We start from the raw sequence: 20,598 nt of genomic DNA on the forward strand, positions 1-20,598 counted from the left end.
CTTCGCTACATAGAAAAACTACTGTCCAACGACACTGTCCTCCTCCGAAACAAGGGCCCCATAAGTTGGTTTGTTCCAGCACCATTCTGACCTATATTCAGGTTTCTAGTGGCGGCGCCCTCTAGTGGCCGTGGTAGCTCTGACGGGAGCAAAGCAGGAAGTAAGGTGAGGAAGTAGAAGAGCCATTGACATATATAAAATGGACCAGCAGATCCCGTGTCTCTGGACGGAGACCAGTGAAGGATATTAGAAGATCTTTCCCGGTGATGGCTGAGCGTTACTGAGCAGCCTCCAACTGAGCTTGAAGACGTAGATGTGACGTGAGCAACCTGTCTGAAAGTTGGAAGTCTTCTGGTAGCTGTGCCAAGAGAAATCTCAATCATTCCCAATCTAGCAGAGACGGAGAGCGTAGGTATATGTAAGGAGATAACATAGACACAGGCTAATTATTGATCACTAAAATGATAGTTAACATTAGTAATTACACTTAAACAGCTAATGGAAGTCCAAACTGCCTGAGAGCTTCTCCTGTACTATACGGTAATTCCTCCACTGTACAACAGAAAGTCGCGTGGTTATGACCCAATCGTTAGCCTATTTTTATAAAAACGTCTGCTACGGAGCCATAACGTGAGGTACAAGGTAATGGAGCCTTTTATACATTGTCGTGTTTCTTTAGAAATAAACAACGGACAAATAGAGTCTTTAAAATCTTCAGATGTAAAGTTATTCTCTGTCAAAGTGACGTCAAAATGAATGGCAGTCAATGGGATGCTAACGGGAGGTGATGGCTTGGTAGCATCAAAACGGCAAATGTCCTGGTAGGAAATTTACGAATCCTGCTATGGTCACGCCAAGACCCGCCCTACGAAGAAGCTTGATTGGTTGGGGTTAGGCATTTGACCTCGAGTGGTTAAGGTTAGGAGAGCCGATTGGTCAGGGGATGGGACCTGAACAAATGGGGTTACGTTACCTTGCTAAAGCGTGGACGCCTGGCCAATAAAGTCGGAAAACAAGAAAATGAGCTTGATATATTTTGCCAAGCCCTATGCTGTTTGTCACTCGTGTTACAGATTGTGAATACAGGTATATTCAGACAGACAGTATGAGAAAAAAAAACTGTTTATTTACAGCCCCAAAATCACCAGACTGGTGGGTTTGGTTAAGGTGACTTTGGGGCTGTTTCATGTTAAACCCACCAGACTCCATGTAAATAATCAGCACTTTTATCATCGTAAAAACACACTTCATTCAAAGTGGACAGAAACTAAATTAAACTATCAAAAGCCGTCTTGGTTCATATTTCCACTGTTCCAACAATCACCACTCTGGTTTGGTTGAAATAAACCCTTAATTCACCCATTTACATGTTGAAATATGCTGGCTCTATACACGCTAAAAGTGCTGATTATTTACATGGAGTCTGGTGGAAATATGCTGGCTCTAGACACGCTAAAAGTGCTAATTATTTACATGGAGTCTGGTGGAAATATGCTGGCTCTATACACGCTAAAAGTCCTGATTATTTACATGGAGTCTGGTGGAAATATGCTGGCTCTATACACGCTAAAAGTACTGATTATTAACATGGAGTCTGGTGTGTATTCAGATCCTTTATTATTTTAGTAAAAGTTATAACACCACACTGTAAAAATACTCAGTTACAGTAAAAGTCCTGCACTGAAAATGTTACTTCAGATCAAAATTTAATTTATCCATTTACATGCCCTAACCCTAACACACACACACACACACACACACACACACACACACACACACACACACACACACACACAGGTTTGTTTCACTATCTTTGTGGGGACCCGTCATTGACATAATGCATTCCCTAGTCCCTTACCATAACCTTAACCATCACAACTAAATGCCTAACCTTAACCCTTACCCTCACCCTAACCATAACCTAATTCTAACCCTAATCCTAAAACCAAGTCTTAACCCTCAAACAGACCTTTAACCTTGTGGGGTCCAGCATTTTGGCCCCACAAAGCTGTCGGGACCCCACAAGTATACCCACGAATATAGTTAAACAAGAACACACACACTCACACACACACACACACCTAAATGGAAACAGGTTGCAGCTCACAAACTAGTTTTTACGTAGATATTAGGTGTGCCTGTTAAAGTCCAACACCAACAGCTCCCAGTCTCTTAGCGCCGGGACTTCCTCTCCGTTTCCCTCCACCAAGCTCGTTAGCGTTTGGGTCTGTCAGACTCACGGGATCAGTCCGACTCGTCTCCGGGAGTCCGGCTAACGAAATGGACCTCACACGGACCACAAACACAGCGGAGAGCAGCCGTCAGTCCGCTACGATTCACCGAGCCGAGCGTCGCTTCCGCACATCCAAACACATCAGGAGGGATCCCTCACGCTACCAGAGTCCAACGTTTTCATCTTGGGATTTTTATATTCTCTTCAGCTGCCAAGAAACGTGTGTGTGTTGTGTGTGTGTGTGTCTGTCTGTGTCTGTGTCTGTGTGTGTGTGTGTGTGTGACCAGGATGTGTGACGACGTGTGCTTGGAACGGGCATTTTATTATTTTAATGTGCAAAGATATCGTCACACACAAGAACCTAGCAGACAGATATTTAAATGTAGGCCTATGGGGGAGAGAGTGTGTGTATGTGTGTGTGTGTGTGTGTGTGTGTGTCTGTCTGTGTCTGTATGTATATACGTGGGGAGAGAGTGTGTGTTGTGGGGCAAATGGATTAAGGGGGGAGCTACTTGTAGAGCCGCAGAAATCCCATTAAACCCTGTGGTGAACGAATGCAACAGACACACACACACACACACACACACACATACACAGAGACACACGCACACACACACACATACACAGATAGACACACACAGACAAACACACACACACACACACACACACACACACACACACACACACAGACACACACACACACACACACACACCAGTTGACAAAAAATATGATTATAAAGTTTACAAAATATCCTAAAGTCCAGTGACCTCCAACAGGCTGAGGAACAATTATATTTATATATATATGTATATATATATATATATATATATATATATATATATATATATATATATATATATATATATATATATATATTCATATTATATCTCCCCTTTTTTTTCCAACATTTTGGTCACTTTTTCTGATGGTTTTGTAATTTTTTTCAATGTTTTGTCACTTTTTTTCAACATTTTTGTCATTTTGTCTGACATTTTTGTCACTCTTTTTCAACGTTTTATCACTTTCTGGCATTTTTGTCATTTTTTCTGATGTTTTTGTCACTTTTTTCAACATTTTTGTCACTTTTTCTGACATCTTTGTCACTTTTGCTCACATCTTTGTCACTTTTTCAACATTTTTGTCCCTTTTTTTCAAAAATGTTGTCACTTTTTCAACATTTTTGGTCACTTTTTCAATGTTCTGGGTGCTTTTTTAGACGTTTTGTCGTGTGTTTTTTTTTTTTTTTACATTTCCGGCGCTTATTTCGTCCCATACTTCCAGATAATGTTTTTGTTTTTAAACGGGGTGAAATTCGACCCGAGGACAACGTGAGGGTTAATCAGATCTGATTCCAGTCCGGTGTGTTTACTGCAGCTGAGCTGCGGTTTCACGGCCGCTTTACAGCGACATATATCCAAACTGGCAGAGATTCAACTGTGATTATGAATGTGTTTTGTGATTTAATTTAATTGTAGTGGATGTGCGGTGATGCAGAAAGGCAGAAGACAACACTGAGGGAATGTAAATGATGTGTTGATATAAACCGAACGGACGGATAATGAAAAACTAGACACAGACCGAAGAAAAAAATGCAGATTTTAAAGGAAATAAATTCAATTTATAAAAGAAAATTGATCACCCCAGTGCAATAAAACATGCTTTAATACTTGTTTAATTTTTTCATTTTTTGAAACAGATTTTTGCAGCTTTTTCAAAATAAAAACGCAGAGATATTTTCAGTTATGATGTGAATTTTGTGATTTGAATGTCAGAATGACGTTTTTATATTCTTATAATAGGTGACAGAAAAAGGCAGAAAAAAACTAAGAGAGTGACAAAAAAATACGACATAAATTTTGTAAAAAAAAAAAGCATCAAAAAAGCATCAAATGGATCGACAAAAATGACATTAAAATGGCGACAAAATCCTCGAAGAAAGCGACAAATTCGTTTAAAAACTTGTAATGTTTTACCCAGGTGCAACGACACATGCTTTAAATACTTTTTTATGTTTTCAAAGCTGATTTGAGATTTTTCAGTGTGAGCCGCTTGCAGCTTTTTCAAAATAAAAGCACAGAGAGTTTATGTTATGATGTGAATTTTGTGTTTTGAATGCCAGAACAGTTTAATATTTTTTTTTTAAATAGGCTTTAAATACTCATTTTATTTTTATCTTATCAAATCAGATTTCACAGGTGCTTGCAGCTTTTCAAAATAAGAGCGCAGTGTTGAGAATTTAAGTTGTGATGTGAATAGAGTTCTTCGAATGACACACTTTATATTATAAATGAGAAATAATGTAGTATTTGTGATGTTTTTTTTGTAAATAAACCTAAATGACTAAACTTCTTCCATTTTGCTCTGATAATATAAACATTAATATTAATAATTAATGAAATTAAATCATCAAACAGCTGGGGTTTTTTTTCCGCCGCAGTAGAAAATATTGAAATATAAATGAGATTAAAGAACAAAAAAATCCCTGAAAACACTAAATTAAAAAAGGGATCTGTTTTCAGATTTTAAGCAGATAATCCTTTCTAATCCTCTTTCTGCTGCTTCAGACTCGGATATTTTTGCCGGACGGATTGATGTATGTCCACAGAAAAAGCACCGGTAACGTCTCAATGACATATTGTAATTTAGTGAAAAAAATCACGGATAAAATGTTAGATTTTTGAAAAAAATACAGAAGGTATTTTACATTTCTTTTCATATTGTTTGAGAGAATTTCATTGCACGGATCCCTGATCAGTTTCCTTCAATAAAAAGACTTCACTTTGACTTAAAATAAAGCCATTAAAACTAAGCAATTCATTTCATATTTTAAAAAAGGGAAAGAAAATTTAGATTTTACGTACAAAAACGTTACTTGCCTCGCCTCGGTATTTGGTGCATACGTAAACGGACAACCATATTGAACATTAATGTGAAATAAACAAAGAAATGTGACTGTATTTTCGATATTTAGAGTAATTTCGGGGTGCATTTTCATGAAGAAAGTCCATGTTATTGTGACGAAGGTGTAAAAGCATAAAACTTTAAATATACAAATAACCTAAACAATAAAAACCCATCGGACTGTTTAACACGCTGACACCAACATGTTTTAAAAAAAATACAAGAAATTGTAAAAATATTTTTAAACGCAACAGTATAAATGTAGCGTTGCATTGCAGTGCATTTAATTTAATTTTTTTAACCCTTGTGTTGTCTTTGGGTCAAATTTTAACCCATTTTTGTCATGTCTATCATTTAGAAATATGGGTTTCTTTTTAATGACCTAATTTGGATGACTCCATACATCACGCTTCGCAAGTACAACAGATCGGATCTCTACTTTCATTGAATTTTGGGTGTTTTATAAAAAGAAATTAGCATTTGAAAAAATAAAAAAATAATTCAAAACCAGACTGAAAGTTGGCATATACCCTTCTGTAATTCCTTCATTTAATAGGAGTCTAAATAATTCATAATTTCTGCTTTTTTAACTCAAGAATTAGGTATAATTTCCTATGAATTAGGTTTTTTTTATTAGATAGCGATAGATAGATAGATAGATAGATAGATAGAGATACTTTATTTATCCCGAAGGAAATTAAGGTGTCCAATAGCTAATACACAACATACATACACATAGGCACACAGACATATGACATCCACGCACACATACATACTACAAAAATACAAAGAAATATCAGTAGTGTGCCCTTACAGTAAAGTTAAATTACAGCATGTTGAATGAGCTTGTGGTAAAAATGCAGAAAGGTGCAATGGTATCATAGTGCAAGAGAGTGTCAGTGCAAATTCTATATCACTTCAAGTACAACAGGCTACACAATATATCAAAAATAGAATAATCATTATTTAACTATACGTAGACACTAGTTAAAGACTTCATTGACCATGGATTCCAAAAATGTAGTAAAATGTAAAACTGGAAATAAGTTGGTGTTAGTGGTGTTTATACATGGTAGTGAAAAGAAGTGTAAAACGGCAACAAAAAAGAGCCAAAAACGTTGAAAAAAAGGAGATAAAAGTGTGGATGAAAGAGACAAAAATGTCAGAAAATTTGTCGATTTTCAAGATGACAAGTACACGGTCGATTGGAGGACAAACACAAGCCAGATTGTGCAGCTGGAACAACATTTCTGCAGAATGCGGCTGCAGCTCCATTTGATTGACATCCTATTTAAGACACATTTACGTTAAGTGACGTTTCCCCAACAAGTCAGCGAGAAAAGACAAACTGTGTCTCCACGGGGACGCCTGAAATTATAAATTATTCGGGGCTCGAATGAAGTCAAACAAAAAGAACTAAAATATATATATTTTCACCCACAAACAGCGAGGCAGAAATATCAACAACGACAAGAAATGTTTTCAGCCGGAAACGGGAGATTTTATCACAGCGTGTAAGCCCTCAGATATTACACATCAAATACTTTCATTAAAAAAAAAATAAAAAAAATCACCAAACAAAATAAAATTGTCCTCCAGCCGAGCCGGCCGGCACACACACACACACACACACACACTCTCCTCAGACCCTGAGCAGACGGCCACGGTGGCCGGCAGAATAAAAAAACCTCCCATTAACATCCACGGGCTGCCCAGTGCCGTCCCGCTGTGGCTGGTAAGCTGCACGGAGAAACTGTGTGTGTGTGTGTGTGTGTGTGTTTCTGTGTTTAGGGGACAGGGGGGTTGGTGGTTTTGGTTTGACCGAGAGGAATTCACAGAGTTCACGGTCCTGTTACGGAGAGGATAAAGCCGCCTTTGTCTCTTTGGCAACAACTGCGTTGACCGATGCTGTAGGAGGAGAGGGACCGGCCGCGTCCGAGCACCCAAAACGCACCGCGGCCGGACGGCTGGACGGCCGAGAGCCGCTCCGTGCTGCTGATGAAGTGTTAAACGTTAACTCTGGCAGTGGTAATGAGCTGTCCTCTAACGAACTCCCCGCGCTGGGAGCCCTTTCATCTCCCCGGATCATTTAGGGGGGGGGGGAGAGCTGGCCACAAAAGACTATTGTGAAGCATCAAAAACTGCCCCCCTCCTGATCCCCATCTCTCAACGGAGTCACCAAACTGCCCCTCAACCCCGCGTCTGTGCACCAGCTTCTCTCTGCTCGGACTTTACCCCTACCCCTACCCCTACCCCTACCCCTACCCCCCCCCTTTCCATTTTCCACTTCAGCCACCAAACAAGTGACAGGGGGTGTCAAAGGTCGCCTGGCCTCGTTGACCACGACAAGCTGCTGAATGTGGCCTCGGCGCAGCGGCCGGAGCCCCGGCGTATCCCGGGACACCCCCGCTGAGACTGGATGTGGGTGGGTGGTGTGGGGTGTGTGTGTGTGTGTAGGGGGGTGCGATGTAATTGTCACAGCGGCGGCGGAGAGAGCTCAGGAGGCGAGCGTGACATTGTTTTTTCTCAGAGACTTAAAAAACTAAAGCTGCACTTTTTCGCGTGTGTGTGTTTTTCGCTGAAGTTTCCTCGTTAGTTAATTAAATTGAAGAAGAGTAAAAAAAAAAAAAAAAGAAATAAATAAGGGTAACAAGAGGAGGATCAGCAGCAGAAGGACAGGAATTTAAAAAAAAAAAAAAAAAAACCTATCCCAGTCGAGGCTGCAGACCTGAGCTGAGCTGAGCTGGCAACCCGTCCGCTAACGGGGGGGGGGGCTGCAGAGACGGGACACTGACAGATTAAAAACAACAAACAGTCGGGGACGCTTTTTCACTTTCCTTTCCTTTTCTTGTTTTTTTTTTTTTTTTTGTGTGGAAATAAAAAGCCCAAAGCTGCCAGAGCTCTGTTTTCTAAGAGCCACAAGAAGAAAGAAGACGCAAGAAGGGACGAGGAAGAGGCAGAGGGAATGCTGCTCTTTTTTTTTTTTTGGTTTCAAGAAAAAAGACAGGAAGGAGAAGAAAGAGGTAAAAAAGAAAAAAAAATGAAATATTGTGCCAACTTACCATCCACCAAGTCCTGGCTGAGATGTCGTAGCAGAGCTGCCATTTGATGGAGCCTTCCGAGCTTTTCCCTGCCATCACGCTGTCAGCAAGCTTCATCTGATGCGAGCGCGCTCACCGGAGATAAGACACCTAATTGAGAAAACATTTGCACTGGCATGTTGGGCAACATGTAGCCCGCTCCATACCATATGGAATCATGGGTAAAAAAAAAAAAAAAAAATAAAAAAGCTCCTTGACAATGAACCAATCTCATGCAGACCCCGTGGCAAGGTGAGCGGCAGTCATCTGCTCAGAGAGGGAAAACACACACCCCCTCTCTCTCTCTCTCTCTCTCTCACACACACACACACACACACACACACACACACACACCCTCTCTCTCTCTCTCTCTCTCTCTCACACACACTCACACACACACTCACACACCCTCACACACTCATACACAGCCGAGCAGAATGATGAGCCTTTTTCCGCATCACCGTACGCCTCGGGTCGCTTCTCCCCTTCGTTTTTTTTTTTTTTTTTTTTCTTCCCTTCCTCGGGTATAATTAGGGCTTTATCGTCATCCTCACCGAGAGCAAGAAGAGCAAGAAGATGAAGAAGAGGAAGAAGAGGTAGAAAAGGAAAAAGAAGAAGCAGTCCGGGGAACTGAACTGACTTCAAACAACTTGTACTGCGTCTTTATGGTGACTTTAACGGGACGGAGAGGCAGGGAGAGAGAGAGAGAGAGAGAGAGGGGGAGAGAGAGAGAGAGAGAGAGAGAGAGAGAGAGGGAGAGAGAGAGAGAGAGACCTCTGGACACATGGAACTGCTTACACACTATCATGCTAGCTTTTGTTTTGGGTTTCCATTTTTTCCTCCCCCCCTTTCCCCTTCTCCCTCCCTTCTTCTCCCCTGAATGAATCCCTCCATCCCTCCTTCTTCAGCAGGACAGAAAACTCGTGTGTTTTGGCATAAATACCTCCACAACGAAGGATCCCGTGGAAGCCCGGAGAGACGGTCCATCGCGCTCCGTTGAGGGTGGACGCTAACGCCGCTCGCTGCCTTCGCCCCGCCGCCCGCCTGCAAAAACACAACAGGACAGTAAGTCTTCTTTTAAACTTAGAATACAATAGAATAGATATAATTCATTTTACTGTCACTATACACGTGTATGATGAGATTAAAAACAACTCCTTTTCCAATGCCAACATATACGTAAAAAATATAAAAACATGGAATAAAATAAGTAGTGCAAAAAAAAAAAAAAATAGGGGTAAGGTGCACAGTTCTGAGACGCTACATACAAAAATAAGTATGGTTTTATATACAGTGTGATATGCAGTGTGAGTTATTGCACATTATTTGAATAGTGCCCAATAGTGGTGATCATAATCAGTGAGTAATAGATATTGGACAATGAGAGTAGTGATAATGCACAGTATACAGGTATTGCACAGTAATGGAATTGCACAGCATTATCAATATTATTAATAGTATTACATATGAAATATTGCACAGTATACAGGTATTGCACAGTAATGAAATTGCTCAGTATTATCAATAGTATTAAATATGAAATATTGCACAGTATACAGGTATTGCACAGTAATGGAATTGCACAGTAATATCAATATTATCAATAGTATTAAATATGAAATATTGCACAGTAGGTCAGTAGAAGAAAGTCAGCTACAGCTTACATTTCTGTCTCAAGAAGAAGATAAAAAAGTAATTGAAGTGGACGAAGTTGAAGTAGTACATCCGAGTAAATAAAAGTATAATATGTAGTAATACCTATCACTGTCATTACGTTACATAGCAATAGTTTAATCTCGTATCTGTCGAAAATCGCTTCATAAACGGTTGGAAAGTTATGACGTAGCTTGTGAATAATGTGGCGAAAAAGACTAATATTTGAAATTATAATTCTAATTAGGGATTTTTAATATTAATACATAATTAACTTAAGCTCCATGGGTCAGTTATGAGTCATTAATGAAATGTACAGTATCTCCTAAAGTACTTTTGAGTTCAGTATTTCAGTAATTTGTTGCAGCCCGATGTCATTTCATAGGGGGAGGAGGGGGTGTAATGATTGTTCCACATAAAGTACCCCTTGTCTCGGGTGAATTCATCCCAAATCTCACTCATTATTTGAGAAATATTGGTCCAGATGTAAGTGATCAAAGGTGCGTTAAAGGAGTCTTCCCTGAACTTGCTAAAAAAGGCGACACAAAAGTTGTTCACATTGACGGCTTTTAACTGACCTCGAAAGTATTAGTGAATTATATATTTAATAATGCCATTAGGTGATCTCTTTCTATCTGTCTCTCACACACACACACACACACACACACACACACGCACACACACACACACACACACACACACACACACACACTGCTGCAGGGATTTCTTTTTTGTCTTTAACCCTTGTGTTGTACTTGGCTTTCTTTTAAACTGTACCTAAGTTTAGTTGCCCAAAAATAAGACGGTTTGATGAAAAAAATTATGAAATGTTTTCAAAACTTTATCCTGACTGTGTGTGTGTGTGTGTGTGTTTGATATATAATGCATGAAAATGTAAATATGGTGTCACATTTTAAAACAATAATAAACTTCTGTAGCACTTTTTTTAACAATGTTACAAAGGAAAAAAAAAAAATATATATGCATACACACATATACATCCACACACATAGACAGACACACACACACACACACAGTCAACACACATACACACACACACACACACAAACAGACACACACACACACACAGAGACACACACACGCAGAGAGAGACACACACACACACACACACACACACACACACACACACACACACACACACACACACAGGTAGAGAGACACACACACACACACACACACACACAGAGACACACACACACACACACACACACAAACAGACAGACACACACACACAGAACACACACACACACACACACACACACACACACACACACACACACAGTCAACACACATACACACACACACACACACAAACAGACACACACACACACACAGAGACACACACACGCAGAGAGACACACACACACACACACACACACACACACACAGTAAGAGACACACACACACACACACACACACACAGAGACACACACACACACACACACACACACACACACAGTAGACACACACACACACACACACACACACACACACACACAGGTAGAGAGACACACACACACACACACACACACACACACAGAGACACACACACACACACACACACACACACAGGTAGAGAGACACACACACACACACACACACACACACACACACGTAGAGAGAGAGACACACACACACAAACACACACACCCCTGTAAATGTACACAGACATACATTAAATGGGCAAGGCAGGGCGGGATGATCAAACCCAACAGTGAATTAAATATTCATAAAACGATATAAACGATGCTAATGATGTGAGGCGTATGCATGATTTCAGTAGGCCGATTGTTCCACTTTTCACTTTCCAGATTTAAATGTGCGTGTGACGTATCAGGACTACAAGTAGGTCAGACAGGGTAGGAACAAAATAAATATTACGAAGGTGAAGTGAATTTATTTAGGATGAACAGCAGGATTAAAAAATTCTTGCACTTGCATACAGTCATTGACTAGTTTTTCTTACTCTTATTTTGACTTAAATTGGACTGTGAGCAACTGCAACTTAACACGTTCTTAACGTATTTAGATTCCACTCATTTAAAATGTTTATATCTGTCATTTTTAATTACTGTCCAGTGAAAACCTTTTTACCTTCAAAATGTAAACAAAATCCACACAAGAGATACGTTTTGAATAACCACCCTAAAATATCTGATGTGCATTCTGTCCTTGTGCATATTTCTGTCTTTAAAACGTTTGTGCAAATACAGTTGAAAGCAGTGGTGTAGTCTAATGCATTGTAGTGGGTATTTATATATTTATAAATTGATATAATATATATCATAGTGGGGGTCTGGCTGTCCTCCCCCAGGGTTATTTTGAGCGTCAATGACTTCATTTCCTGTATTCGGATAACGTTTATGCACCAATTTATAGTAGAAATCCCTTTATTTAGTGTATGGGAAGAAAAAGAACACAGATGGGAATTCAAAATATATCAAAAATATAATAGAAAGTATGTTGTTGCGTGTCATTGGGCATTTTTAAGTGGGTATATGGAAATCCTGGAGCTTTCTCAGTGGGTATACTGCGTCTACCTGTGTATCACGTAGACTACACCACTGGTTGAAAGGTAGATTAATTCAGAACGGTTCTCTATTTTCCAAACACAGAATTGAGCCTGTGAATGCATCGCTGTTTTGCAGCCAACAACTGGATGTTTTATAAAGTTTAAAAACGCTTTCATTGGATAATTTGTGGGTTGTTTTTTCTACACAAACTGAAGCATGATGACATCCTCTTAACGCTACTGTCGTCTTCCCGTCGACCTGCAACTTTGTGTTTTTCTGGGTCGAAATTTCAACATTTCGTTGTTCTTTATCTACACTTTTCTCGATGTTTTGGTCGATTTTATTCAAATTTCTCTGTCAGTTTTGTTGCAGCTTTTTCCATTGTTGGTTTTGTAATTTTTTTGTCACTTTTTCAGATTTTTGGGGGTAATTTTTTTCAGCGTTTACAAAAAAAATAATTTTATTTTTAATTTTAGAACGCGTTTTTTGTCGCATTTTCCGATGTTTTTTATTCTTTTTTTAAATTGTTTTGGTCATTTTTTTTAAACAAGTTTTTGTCGTATTTTTTATGGTTTTTTTTTGTCACTTTTTCCGATTTCTTTCGTCCTTTTTTTCAGCGTTTACAAAAAAAAATAATATTTTTGTTGATTATTTTTCTCCTGCGTTTTTGTAATCAAATTTTTTCTTTGTCATAGTTCTGATACAGAAAGTTTTTGTAAACGGCTCAAATTTGACCCGATGACAACAGGAGAGGAGTTATGAAGTTTTGTGTTTTTCTGTTGTCGTTACAGGACAGATTAAAGCAGCGAGACCGTCCGACGTGGAGCAGCAGCAGCGGCGTCCCATCGGGTCGCACATCAACAAACCTGTAACCTGTAAGATCATTTCACTGTGTTTGTGCTGAAGTTAGAGGGGGGTATGAAGGGGTAATAAAGAGTGAGAGGGAGGTGTGGGGGGTCTGTGGAGCTCAGGTTCCTAATCAGAGGGGGGGGGAGGAATACCTGAACCAGAGCAGAGCAGAGCCATCAAACAGTTCTCCCATTGTGGCGGCCAAACGGAGGAATGCGATTCAGCCGGAGATACGGAGGGGACGTTCGGGTTGTTGCAGGGTAAGGTACACCGGGCCAGGAGGTGAGGAGAGGGAGGAAGAGGGGAGGGGAGGAAGAGGGGAGAGGGAGGAAGAGGGGAGGAAGAGGAGGGAGAGGGGAGAGGGAGGAAGAGGGGAGAGGGGAGGAAGAGGAGGGAGAGGGGAAAGGGAGGAAGAGGGGAGAGGGGAGGACGAGGGGAGAGGGAGGAAGAGGGGAGAGGGGAGGAAGAGGGGAGGATGAGGGGAGAGGGAGGAAGAGGGGAGAGGGGAGAGGGAGGAAGAGGAGGGAGAGGGGAGAGGGAGGAAGAGAGGCGAGGGAGGAAGAGGGGAGAGGGGAGAGGGAGGAAGAGGGGAGAGGGGAGAGAGAGGAAGAGGGGAGAGGGAGGAAGAGGGGAGAGGGGAGAGGGGAGGAAGAGGGAAGAGGGAGGAAGAGGGGAGAGGGGAGGAAGAGGGGAGAGGGGAGAGGGGAGGAAGAGGGAAGAGGGAGGAAGAGGGGAGAGGGGAGGAAGAGGGGAGAGGGAGGAAGAGGGGAGAGGGGAGAGGGGAGGAAGAGGGAAGAGGGAGGAAGAGGGGAGAGGGGAGGAAGAGGGGAGAGGGGAGGTGAAAGCTGTCTCCACGTGATCAACTGAAGAACCACAGGGATGCACCTCCTGAGTCAGTGTTTTCTGATGAGCAGCAGGGAGGACAACGTTAACTCTCCTGGTGTCACTGGGTCAAATTTCATAAATTTGGATTTTCTTTCAACCAAATTGTCCAAAAAGAATAACGTGGATGGTTCCATACGACGCTCTTCATATGTAAAATAAATGATCAGTTCATTACTTTCATTGAATTTGAAAAGGTTTCTAGTGTCAGTGTATTGTCCGTGCAGTGGCTGCTTGATCTTTTTCCATGATGAACATAGAATGCTGCTACGTCAGAGCGGCCAAAGCCTCAAACAGCTTCCCCGGACTTTCTGACCAGCGTCCTCGACCGGGCGGCCAGAGCTTCTTTGCAGCTCAAGTCGGCGGCCGTGTGGACGTACAGTTATATATATATTTTTCAAATCCAGAAACGCGTAACAAAATATTAACAGATTTCCCTAACATTAGTTATTTGTAGTTATTTATGAGTCCTTTAACCCAGTGGTTCTCAAACTCTTTTTAATAATGTACCCCCTTTGAATTGTGTTTTTAAGCCAAGTACCCCCTTACCAGTGGAAAAACATATATTTATATACATATATATATATATATAAAACAGAACCTTGTAACTGAAAAACATTTAAATGCTACATTTCAAGTGTTCGGAATCCATCACTTACAGTAATTCATTCATTATTATAGTATAATTATTTTAGGAATTATGCATGACATATCTTTAAGCATTTTGCAAAAAGTTCATGTACCCCCTGCAGTACTCCGAAGTACCCCCAGGGGTACGCGTACCCCCATTTGAGAAACACTGCTTTAACCCTTGTGTTGTCTTTGGGTCAAATTTTGACCCATTTTCAAAATTTTTAATATCAGAAAAATGGGTTTCTTTCAACCAAATTGCCCCAAAATAACATGAATGCATGATGTACGTTGTATGGCACTGTTTCTCAAATGGGGGTCCATGTACCCCTACGGGGTACTCTGGAGGACTACAGGGGGTACGTGTCCCCCTAGGGGTACTTTGGAGGACTGCAGGGGGTACGTGACCCCCTAGGGGTACTCTGGAGGACTGCAGGGGGTACGTGAGATATTTAACAAATGTTTAATAGTAATAAGGCTGTTGTAACTGAACATTGTTCCTCTTCATGTAGACTTTTTATTTTCCTACCAAAAATGTGACATTTGTGTCTCCTTCTTTGGACCTAATCTATCCTTCCTTCCTTCCTTCCTTCCTTCTACTTTTTACAAATTTCTCGCCTTTTTCTTCTTATGTCACTGTTTTTGAAGTTTTGATGCTATTTTCGACCTATTCTTGCCTTCCTTCCTTCCTTCTTTCTACCATCTTTTTCCAACTTTTTGTCTTTTTTACAGTTGTCTCCTCTTCTCATCAGCATTTAAATGTTCTCCAGGTCCAAGTCTATTGTTTAGTAAATCTATCTCTGACAGCGCTTAACTGTTCCTCTTTATATTGTCTTTTTTTTCCACCCGAAAATGATCAGGGGGTACTTGGCTTAAAGAAACTATTCAAAAGGGGAACATTATTGAAAACAGTTTGAGAACCACTGGTGTATGGAACCCATATAACAGTCTGGCGAGGTCGGTGACTCGAGTCTGTCTGTTCGGTGTGCTCCGTGCCGTCGTCCGTCGGAGGAGCCGTCGTTCTTCATTTTGACCGATTTGACATGCTCAGTCGGAGACAGGGCAGTCGGACTCAATGACCAATCTGATTGGTGGAGCGCTAACCCGGAAATGACGAGCGGGATGAGTTACGAACGCCTCTCAAAATCTGATGAAAATCTTTTAAACTGACCTTTGTTGATCTGAATTGAAGACAGATTCAGCAACTGCACGGCCTATTTCTCTCTTAAAATGTTTTCAGAAACACGTTTCGGTGAACTATTTTAGTCCAATATGAGATCGGATTCTGAACGAGCCGCCATGACAGTCTGGCTTTGAATTTCCTGGAGAAACCAGACCCACGTGACGCGTTCGTCCAATCAGCTGCCGGTTTAAATTTTTTGGGCCACTTTTGACATTTTTGTCACTTTGACATTTGTTTCCGACATTTTTGTCACTTCTTCCAACGTTTTTGTCACTTTTCAACGTTTTTGTCACTTTTCAATGTTTTTTTCACTTTTCAACGTTTTTGTCACTTTTCGACGTTTTTGTCACTTTTCGACGTTTTTGTCACTTTTCGACGTTTTTGTCACTTTTCGACGTTTTTGTCATTTTTCGATGTTTTTGTCACTTTTCGATGTTTTTGTCACTTTTCAACGTTTTTGTCACTTTTCAACGTTTTTGTCACTTTTCAACGTTTTTGTCATTTTTCAACGTTTTTGTCACTTTTCGATGTTTTTGTCACTTTTCGACGTTTTTGTCACTTTTCAACGTTTTTGTCACTTTTCAATGTTTTTTTCACTTTTCAACGTTTTTGTCACTTTTCGACGTTTTTGTCACTTTTCGACGTTTTTGTCACTTTTCGACGTTTTTGTCACTTTTCGACGTTTTTGTCATTTTTCGATGTTTTTGTCACTTTTCGATGTTTTTGTCACTTTTCAACGTTTTTGTCACTTTTCAACGTTTTTGTCACTTTTCAACGTTTTTGTCATTTTTCAACGTTTTTGTCACTTTTCGATGTTTTTGTCACTTTTCGACGTTTTTGTCACTTTTCAACGTTTTTGTCACTTTGACGTTTTTGTCATTTTTTCCGACATTTTTGCCACTTTTTCAACGATTTTGTCACTTTTCGACATTTTTGTCACTTTTTCCGTCATTTTTTCTGCGTTTTTTTTTAATCATATTTCTTTTCAGACGCTATACAATTGAATAAAACACCCAAATTCAATGAAAGTAATGAACTGATCATTTATTTTAATACAACACAGATTAGCGCCGCCTGCTGTTATGGAGACGTATCACGTCTCGCGCATGTGCAGAACGTACGCAAGTCGGCGTCTCTTTGATGTGTTCTGAGGAACTTTTTGGACCAACTCGGGGAGACTGATCAGTCCGACTGGCTTTTCTGCCGACGGTCGGCCGTCTGGTTGGTGTGTCAGGGCCTTAAGATGACAAATGAGCAGCCGTAGCCTATTTGTTTACCGTGTGACAAAAAAAAAAATCATCCAATCCGCGACTGAGGCCGCAAACAAAAGCCAAAGACGACAGACAGCCTGGTGTAAAGTTTGTAAAAATGTAAATAAATCTTTGTGCAGTCAGACAGTATTTTTCTCCTGTATTGTATAAAACGTGTGTACTCTTGGAGAGATGTGGTATTACCTGCTAATCAACTGCTTTTCTATTTTTTGTGAAATAAATTATCAAAGAAATGTAACATTCCTTTTCCTTTTGTTTATATTTCATGCCATTTTAACTGCGTTATACAGCTGAAAGGACATTTATATATAAAATAAAAAATAAAAATATAATTCAATCAGGGATGCACCGAATCCAGGATTCGGCTTCTGATTGGGCTGAATATTGGGCTTTTTGAGGGGGTTGGGTTTCTGCTAAACCTGAGAATTTTTTCCCACCGAACCGAACCCTACGCTTGCACTCCGCGTCCTACGCTGGTCGCCGTAATGACGGCGCCGCTGATTACAGGAAGGTGTTTACGTAGGTGGAGCGTTCAATGCAGTAGGCTGTGAGAAAGTGGAAATGGAACTGGTGAGCAGAAAAAGTGTAGTTTGGCAGTACTTTCAGTCAAAAGAAGGCCATTCAAGTCCAGCTACATGTTCAATCTGCAATGCTGATTAGTCTGGTGGTGGCGAGGACCCTAAACTATACACAACATCACCGCTGTTACAACATCTGGTATGAATCATCCGGAAGAATACGAGTTGTGATGAAGGAATCTACAGACAGCAGCCAGAATGCAGCAACTTCAGGTACGGCAAAGGAAGGACAGTCACTGTTTACTTCATTAATGTGTTTACTGTGTTCATGGACTGAGGATGGGACGAGGATTCAGCAGAATCTCAATCAGTGGATTCAGTATTCGGCCAAAACCCCAAAAATCTGGATTTGGTGCATCCCTAAATTTAACTGTTATACAGCTGAAAGGACATTTAGGAGCTATGCCTGTCTCTGGCCATGGTTGTGCTTGTTAATTTGAGATGTGAGTGAAAAATGAGCTCACAGTGAGTAACAATGTGACAGGAGCAAAAAATGCTCAGACTTGGCTCGGTGTTGAGAGGATTTTTAACTCGGTCGGCGAGAGAAAAATCTAACTTTTTGGATAATTTGCTGGTTTTCTGTGAGTGGTATTATGTGACACTTACCTTTCAGTGTGTAGACACTTTATTTGTAAAATAAATGACCAAATGTGCTGTTAAACCTCCTGTTGTTCTGTTCATTTACACATCAAAAAGTTCCTATATCAGAAATTTGGGGTTTCTTTCAACCAAATTGTCAAAAGAAGTAACGTGGATGGTTCCATACAACGCTCTTCACAAGTAGATTACATGATCAGTTCACTACTTTCATTAAATGTGGGTGTTTTATTCATTTTGATACTGTTTGGAGAATTATTTTTATTTATATACGAACGTAGAAGAAAGTGACAAAAATGTCAAAAAAAACAGACCCAGAAAAACTAGACAACACAAGGGTTACATGCAACTGAGGACATCCCTACATATATACAGTCATGTGAAAAAATTAGGACACCCATGCTAAAGTTGACTAAAAAGAGGAATAAAAAAATCATCTTTTGGAAATTGATCTTAATGCCTTAATTAAAAAAATGAGGAAAAATCCAACCTTTAAGGACACCAATTTTCTTTGTGAATGAATAATGTATCGTAAATAAATAAATGTTCTTCCTTAAAATACAGGAGGCATAATTATACATACCCCTATGTTAAATTCCCATAGAGGCAGGCAGACTTTTATTTTGAAAGGCCAGTTATTTCATGGATCCAGGATACTATGCATCCTGATAAAGTTCCCTTGGTCCCCACATCATCACATACCCTTCACCATACCCCACATCATCACATACCCTCCCATACCCCCCACACACTACCCCCCATACATCACACCCTTCCCACCCCACATCACATACCCTTCACCATACCCCCACATCACCACCCTCACCATACCCTCATCACCCTCACATACCCCCACATCATCACTACCATACCCTTCACATACCCTCACATACTAGAGATTAACATGGTTTTATGTCAGTTAGCCTAATAGCTGGTTTGATTTGCATTGAGAGATGATTTTATGGAAAGTACCCAATGCCAATCTCTAGGTATGGTGAAGGGTATGTGATGATGTGGGGGTATGGTGAAGGGTATGTGATGATGTGGGGGTATGGTGAAGGGTATGTTATGATGTGGGGACCAAGGGAACTTTATCAGGATGCATAGTATCCTGGATCCATGAAATAACTGGCCTTTCAAAATAAAAGTCTGCCTGCCTCTATGGGAATTTAACATAGGGGTGTACTGACTTATGCTCCCTGTATTTTAAGGAAGAACATTTATTTATTCACGATACATTATTCATTCACAAAGAAAATTGGTGTCCTTAAAGATTGGATTTTTCCTCATTTTTTTAATTAAGGCATTAAGATCAATTTGCAAAAGATGATTTTTTTATTCCTCTTTTTAGTCATCTTTAGCAAGGGTGTCCTAATTTTTTCACATGACTGTAAGCTGCTGTTCCAGATGCTGGAGGTGCATTCAGCTCCCTGTGTTTCTGGGTTTTATTTATTTTGTCTTGAAGAGGAATGTCGACTGAAATCAGGACAGATGTTTCTGATTTGACTCACCTGCTCCCTGCCTGTAGCCGTCTCTTCCTGCTGTCATGTTCCAGTGAGTCTGTGTTTCCTGCTGCAATTAAAAAAAACAAAGCAAAGCAAAAGCATTGATGAACAAACTCTGAGGAAATGTGACTCACTTATTCTTCCTGCAAATAACTTAAAATAAATCATCTGTGTGCATCCAGTGCAGATCAGGTAAAGATAAGACTTATATGACTGTAAATACAATTGTTATACAAATACAATATTTATTTATAGTTTGTTTAACTTTAGTCTTTTTGCTTGCTGATGCAACAGAGTACATTTACATGCACATAATATTCCAGTTTTTGCCCTTATCCTGAAAAAAACGATATTCTGACTAAGCTGTTTACACGGCTAATGAAAGGGATTATTCCTGTTTACATGTAGCCGTGCAAAACAGGATTTTTTCAAAGTTTACCAGTGGTGGAGGACTTGTTGGACCGTGTGAACACAGCGTCCATCTTTCATTCCTTCAACCAGCTTCTTTTAAAGGTCATCGTAGCGATGTGTGCTCATATCCAAAAACCTGTTGATATCCGAGTCTTTGATAATGTTTAAAAGTATACTGTGTTTCTCCTTCTTATCAGGTCTGCAGCTCTGCAAACTGTCGGCTGGTTGGCTTGTTTACAGCAACCATAGCAACGCACAGAGCTGACCGTACGCCTGCGGTTAAAAACCTT

The 20,598-nt window shown here is 40.3% G+C and overlaps 1 protein-coding gene across 1 annotated transcript in view; it reads right to left on the minus strand.

Annotated features, from left to right (window-relative positions):
- The window catches only part of LOC116034448 (nuclear factor 1 A-type-like), a 380,609-nt gene extending 372,226 nt beyond the window's left edge, over positions 1-8,383 (minus strand). Inside the window, exon 1 of the mRNA XM_036007709.1 lies at positions 8,198-8,383. Within this exon, the coding sequence (XP_035863602.1) occupies positions 8,198-8,293 (96 nt within the window). The 5' untranslated portion in view covers positions 8,294-8,383. The remainder of the gene's footprint in view (positions 1-8,197) is intronic.
- Positions 8,384-20,598: the final 12,215 nt, after the last annotated feature.

The sequence above is a fragment of the Sander lucioperca genome, chromosome 11 (genome assembly GCF_008315115.2).
Source record: "Sander lucioperca isolate FBNREF2018 chromosome 11, SLUC_FBN_1.2, whole genome shotgun sequence".
Taxonomy (NCBI): Eukaryota; Metazoa; Chordata; class Actinopteri; order Perciformes; family Percidae; genus Sander; species Sander lucioperca.